The 7117-nt window shown below is 44.5% G+C and overlaps 1 protein-coding gene across 1 annotated transcript in view; it reads right to left on the bottom strand.

Annotated features, from left to right (window-relative positions):
• LOC130109019 (bestrophin-3-like) overlaps positions 1-5134 on the bottom strand; it is a 51285-nt gene extending 46151 nt beyond the window's left edge. The window contains exons 1-3 of the mRNA XM_056275719.1: positions 5120-5134; positions 4851-5020; positions 2640-2734 (exon numbers count right to left, since the gene is read on the bottom strand). Of these exons, the coding sequence (XP_056131694.1) occupies positions 2640-2734; positions 4851-5002 (247 nt within the window). The 5' untranslated portion in view covers positions 5003-5020; positions 5120-5134. The remainder of the gene's footprint in view (positions 1-2639; positions 2735-4850; positions 5021-5119) is intronic.
• Between the last annotated feature and the right edge of the window lie 1983 nt (positions 5135-7117).

The following is a 7117-nucleotide window of genomic DNA, read 5'->3' as shown; positions in this document are numbered from 1 at the left end:
CCTCCCTCTCTCTCTGTCCATCTCCTCTCACTCACTCTCTCCTCTCTCCCTCTCCTCTCACTCTCTCTCCTTCTCCCTCTCCCTCCCTCTCTCTCTCTGTCCATCTCCTCTCACTCACTCTCTCCTCTCTCCCTCTCCTCTCACTCTCTCCCTCCCTCTCTCTCTCTCTCCTTCTCCCTCTCCCTCCCTCTCTCTCTCTCTCCTTCTCCCTCTCCCTCCCTCTCTCTCTCTGTCCATCTCCTCTCGCTCACTCTCTCCTCTCTCTCTCTCTCTCTGTCCATCTCCTCTCGCTCACTCTCTCCTCTCTCTCTCTGTCTCTCTCTCTCCCACCCTCTGTCTCTCTCCTCTCACTCTTTCTCTCTCCCTCCCTCCCTCCCTCTGTCTCTCTCTCTCCTCTCTCCCTCTCTCTCTCTCCCTCCCTCCCTCTCTCTCTCTCTGTCCATCTCCTCTCGCTCGCTCTCTCCTATCTCTCTGTCTCTCTCTCTCTCTCCCTCCCTCCCTCTCTCTGTCTCTCTCCTCTCTCTCCTCTCGCTCTCTCTCTTTGACTCTCTCTCCTCTCTCCCTCTCTTTTATGTGTTACACGTTACAGAGGACTGTGTTGGTGACCCTCATCCTCTTGACAGATACTTTTATGTGTTACACATGTTACAGAGGACTGTGTTGGTGACCCTCATCCTCTTGACAAACACTTTTATGTGTTACACATGTTACAGAGGACTGTGTTGGTGACCCTCATCCTCTTGACAGATACTTTTATGTGTTACACATGTTACAGATGACTGTGTTGGTGACCCTCAGAGGACTGTGTAGGTGACACTCATCCTCTTGACAAACACTTTTATGTGTTACACATGTTACAGAGGACTGTGTTGGTGACACTCATCCTCTTGACAGATACTTTTATGTGTTACACATGTTACAGAGGACTGTGTAGGTGACACTCATCCTCTTGACAAACACTTTTATGTGTTACACATGTTACAGAGGACTGTGTTGGTGACCCTCATCCTCTTGACAAACACTTTTATGTGTTACACATGTTACAGAGGACTGTGTTGGTGACCCTCATCCTCTTGACAAACACTTTTATGTGTTACACATGTTACAGAGGACTGTGTTGGTGACCCTCATCCTCTTGACAGATACCTTTATGTGTTACACATGTTACAGAGGACTGTGTTGGTGACCCTCATCCTCTTGACAGATACTTTTATGTGTTACACATGTTACAGAGGACTGTGTTGGTGACCCTCATTCCTCTTGACAGATACTTTTATGTGTTACACATGTTACAGAGGACTGTGTTGGTGACCCTCAGAGGACTGTGTTGGTGACCCTCATCCTCTTGACAAACACTTTTATGTGTTACACATGTTACAGAGGACTGTGTTGGTGACCCTCATCCTCTTGACAAACACTTTTATGTGTTACACATGTTACAGAGGACTGTGTTGGTGACCCTCATCCTCTTGACAGATACTTTTATGTGTTACACATGTTACAGAGGACTGTGTTGGTGACCCTCATTCCTCTTGACAGATACTTTTATGTGTTACACATGTTACAGAGGACTGTGTTGGTGACCCTCATCCTCTTGACAGATACTTTTATGTGTTACACATGTTACAGAGGACTGCGTTGGTGACCCTCATCCTCTTGACAGATACTTTTATGTGTTACACATGTTACAGAGGACTGTGTTGGTGACCCTCAGAGGACTGTGTTGGTGACCCTCATCCTCTTGACAAACACTTTTATGTGTTACACATGTTACAGAGGACTGTGTTGGTGACCCTCATCCTCTTGACAAACACTTTTATGTGTTACACATGTTACAGAGGACTGTGTTGGTGACCCTCATCCTCTTGACAAACACTTTTATGTGTTACACATGTTACAGAGGACTGTGTTGGTGACCCTCATCCTCTTGACAAACACTTTTATGTGTTACACATGTTACAGAGGACTGTGTTGGTGACCCTTATCCTCTTGACAGATACTTTTATGTGTTACACATGTTACAGAGGACTGTGTTGGTGACCCTCATCCTCTTGACAGATACTTTTATGTGTTACACATGTTACAGAGGACTGTGTTGGTGACCCTCATTCCTCTTGACAGATACTTTTATGTGTTACACATGTTACAGAGGACTGTGTTGGTGACCCTCATTCCTCTTGACAGATACTTTTATGTGTTACACATGTTACAGAGGACTGTGTTGGTGACCCTCATCCTCTTGACAGATACTTTTATGTGTTACACATGTTACAGATGACTGTGTTGGTGACCCTCATCCTCTTGACAAACACTTTTATGTGTTACACATGTTACAGAGGAATGTGTTGGTGACCCTCATCCTCTTGACAAACACTTTTATGTGTTACACATTTTACAGAGGACTGTGTTGGTGACCCTCATCCTCTTGACAAACACTTTTATGTGTTACACATGTTACAGAGGACTGTGTTGGTGACCCTCATCCTCTTGACAAACACTTTTATGTGTTACACATGTTACAGAGGACTGTGTTGTTGACCCTCATCCTCTTGACAAACACTTTTATGTGTTACACATGTTACAGAGGACTGTGTTGGTGACCCTCATCCTCTTGACAAACAGACAGAAGACACACCTACCCAGTACAAAGGTGACCGGTATTTGTTCGGCGTACTTGTCACAGTAGAGAGAAAGTTTTTCAAAGAATCTCTTCTGTTGTTCGGAGAGAAGTAACCTGGAGGCCAAAACACAGAATGTTAGAATTTTACACTGACTAAACTACATATCAATAATCTAACAGACTAACATAGTACCACAGTAAACACCGATACACATGGTACACAGATGACAGTACCTCTAACAGGCTAACATAGTACTACAGTACATACTGATACACATGGTACACAGACAACAGTACCTCCTACAGACTAACACAGTACCACAGTACATACTGATACACATGGTACACAGACAAATATGCACATTCAGTCTGTGAATATGCCAGTTTGAAAAGGTACGTTTTGAGATGGGATTTGAAGGTTGAAAGAGAGTCAGTGTTGTGAATGTCTTGTGGGAGAGAGTTCCATAGGCGAGCGGCAGAATGAATGAAGGCTCTAGACCCCATGGTAGTCAAGCGGGCCAATGATGTAGTGAGTTGGAGAGCAGAAGAGGATCTGAGAGTGCGGGAGGGTGTGTGGATATGAGGGAGTTCAGAAAGATACGAAGGAGCTGGGTTATTAAGGGCCTTAAAGGTGAGAGGCAGGATGTTGAAGTCAATACGGTATTTAACAGGGTGTCAATGGATGCCAATGAAGAACAGGAGTGATGTGATCTATGGAAGGATTTCTGGTAATGATACGGGCAGCTGAATTCTGGACTGATTGAAATTTATGAAGACACTAGAGGGAAAGACCAAAGAGGATAGAATTGCAGTAGTCAGTATGGGATGTAACTAGGGTGTGAATGAGTATGGCTGTGCTGTTAGGTGTAAGTGATGGACAAAGATGATTAATATTGCATAGGTGGAAGTATGCAGACCGAGTAGCAGTGTTGATGTGAGCTTCAAAAGATAATGTTCTGTCCAGGATGATACCCAGACTCTTAACCTAAGGGGATGGAGGAACTATAGAATTATCAATAGTCAGAGAAAAACTATCAGGTTTAGCCAAAGTAGATTTAGTACCTACTAGGAGGACCTCAGTTTTATCACTATTAAGTTTGAAGAAGTGGTATGAAAACCAGGAGGCCAAACTAGGAGGCCAACTAGTAAGCAATCGGAAAGGGAAGTGGGTGGAAGAGTGCAGGTAGGCTTAGTGGATTGGTAAAGCTGGGTGTCATCTGCATAGCAGTGAAATTGAGCACAAAATTTCCTGAAAATGTGGCGAATAGGTAGTAGGTAAATAATAAATAGGAAGGGGCCCAATACAGAACCCTGGGGAACACCGGTAGTAACAGGAAAGGATTGTGATCTCAAATTTACAAGTTGGACAAATTGAGTGCGGCCAGAGAGATATGATCTAAACCAGTCAAGGGAGGAGCCAGTTATTCCTATGGAAGCTAATCTCTCTAGGAGGATGTTATGTGAGATGGTACCAAAGGCTTCACTCAAATCAAGAAGGACAAATATGGTTAAGAGCCCAGAGTCAGCTGCCATCAGCAGATCATTAGTGATTTTCACCAAGGCTGTCTCCGTACTGTGAAAAGTGTGAAGACCAGACTGAAATTGTTCCACAGTATATACTGATACACATGGTACACAGGCAACAGTACATCTAGCAGACTAATATAGTACTACAGTACATACTGACACACATGGTACACATATAACAGTACCTCTAAGAGCCTAACATAGTAATAATAAATCAAACTTATATAGCGCTTTTCTAATACTCAAAGTGGCTTTACAATAAATGGGGTGAAATAAGACAACAGATAAACATAACACAAACATACAGGGGTGGATGGGAAGGGAGGCTACGAGAGGGAGAAGTGGCAGCCACACACGACGCCAGCAGTACTCTCCCACATAAACACATACAAAAGGTACATGTGTATCTACACATGGTACACAGACAACAGTACCTCTACATAGTACTACAGTACATATTGATACACATGGTACACAGACAAAAGTACCTCTAACAGCCATAACATAGTACTACAGTACATACTGATACACATGGTACACAGACAACAGTACCTCTAACAGAGCAACAGTACGTAGTTGTACACATGGTAGAGTTGTGTATCAAACTCAGAAGGTAGTTTTAGGACCTTGTGAGGTTGTGGGTTGTGTAGTTATTTCCTGGTTTGTACAGTACAGCGATGTGAAGGTGGTGTTGTTGGATTACCTGTAGACCACACTGAGCACCGTGTAGAGCAGAGCGAACACGGTGAACTCTCTGTACAGCAGTTTATAGATACTCCCTCTCCAACGCAGCAGCAAACGATGAAAACCAAAGAAGGTGGCGTTGGCAACCTTACCGGAGTACGTCACCGTCATCTTGACTGTCCCAGTCCACTAAAAGACAGACAGATAGATAGATAGATAGATAGATAGATAGATAGATAGATAGATAGACAGATAGACAGATTTTTTATTTTTGGATGATTTACTTACAGAAGTCTCTGTCCGCCCTCAGCATGTGTATTCCTGTGCAAACTACACACACACACACACACACACATGTAGCGTTGACTTGTTTCTACACAGTGTCAACTAATGCTCTCTCTCTCTCTGTCTCCCTGTCTCTCTATCCGTCTGTCTGTCTCTCTCTCTCTCCCCCTGTCTCTCTCTCTACGATGTTGTCCAGCTGCCCAGTAATGCCAGGCAGCAGAGCTTGTGGCACACACACACACTAGAGCTGCATCGATGAATGCGTAGTCTAAATGTGGCTGTGTGTGTGTGTGTGTGTGTGTGTGTGTGTGTGTGTGTGTGTGTGTGTGAGAGAGAGAGAGAGAGAGAGAGAGAGACACACACATGCAGAGTTGACATAGATAACAGCAGAGGTAAATGTGTATAAACAGAATCTAAGCAGGGATATGCTGCAGGAATCTGTCTGCAGCCCACCAACACCGCCACATGACACAAACAACTGAGACGAGACCCACAAAAAAGTCTTCTTTTTTTTGCTTGTAAGGAAAACTAGTGCATAAAACAAACTGGTCAACATTCACGTATAAATCGTGGTATTGTTAGCAATAATAATACTAGTATATCCCATAATAGATGCAGTATTAGTTGTAATACTTGGTGTAAGTTGTTTGTAGGAGTGGTCATAGTAGGCTGTTAATACTCGTGCTCGACAAGTGAACAGCGCCACTAGTTCCATGTTCGGTCAGACAGTGACATCGAGCGGTCAGTTAGAGTACTGCAGCCTGAATTACCTGCGCGGAGCTGGCGCCACGGCTGCAACCAATCATCTTAAAAAGACTCCGCTCACTGGAGCACACGTCGGTTCTTTCCGGCTCTGAGTCAGTCCAGTTCGGATCTAGTTGGATTTGGGAAGAGAAAGTACGACGGTATGTGTCTGACATGAGTGTCGTGAGTAAAGTACATACATTACAATTGTACAACATACATTAGGGACAGTTTAATTTATGGTCGGTGAATTCCTCTAGAATCGAGGTTAATTAATCTATTGGGATTCTAATCTGGACAGCTGTCTCCCTGTGGGATTCTGCTTGTTTGTAGGGAAGTTTGGGCTTTTCTGCTTCGTCTTCATGTAAGCCTCGTGCAGCGTGTGGTTCTGTTCTGGATAACATGTTGCTTGGTCAGTCTGCAGATGACAGACGCTGAATGGTGAACGGTGCTAAATTCGGTTCCGCTGACCTGGATGGAGGTTCGTGACACGGGCGGGGTCCGAGTCCCACGGTTCAGTTTGCTGGCCAAAGACGCACAAGTCATCACTGCTTCAGTTGAATGAAGGTTTTGTAGAGAGAAGCCGAGAGACACGTGGTACGGTACAGGAGACGTGTGTTTATGGACCCGTATACACCCGGTTCAATACCGAGTCTAATCTCTGCCTAACTATAAGAACTGGATAATCATCCCTACAAAAACAGACTTCCACTCGTGCTTTTTGATAATAAAATCGGGTTGTTCGGTATTGTTTGGTTATTGATTGATTGGTTATTGATTAGGTCATGGCACAAGTATCTGATGCCATTTCTCCTGCCCATTTCCCCACTTGTGATTTTGACAATGTGTGATCTCGGCTGTATGTGTTTCTGTACCACAGTGGCTGGTTCCCACTTGCTGCCTGGTCTAATCCTCACATTTTCACCATCTTGGAGGTCTGACAGTGTCCTGGTTCCTTGGGTCAAAGTATTGTTTCTGTCTTTGTCGTCTCTACACGAGGTTGCTCCTGGCATTTTTATACACAGCTGGCTGCAACAACGTCTTTGTCACAGCAGGTAACTTTGATTTGAGCCTTCTTCCCATGAGCATCTGAGCAGGTGAGAGGCCAACCCCACTCAGTGGCGTGTTCCTGTATTCAAGCAGTGCTAGGTACGGGTCACCAGCGCTGTCCTGTGCTTTTCTCAGCAGGTTTTTATTGTCTGAACTGCCCTCTCAACTTGCCCATTTGACTGCGGGAGGTTGGGACTTGAGGTGGTG

The sequence above is a fragment of the Lampris incognitus genome, chromosome 3 (genome assembly GCF_029633865.1).
Source record: "Lampris incognitus isolate fLamInc1 chromosome 3, fLamInc1.hap2, whole genome shotgun sequence".
NCBI classification, from domain to species: domain Eukaryota; kingdom Metazoa; phylum Chordata; class Actinopteri; order Lampriformes; family Lampridae; genus Lampris; species Lampris incognitus.
The sequence above is the reverse complement of the archived record's forward strand: the minus strand, read 5'-3'. Positions and strand labels throughout refer to the sequence as shown.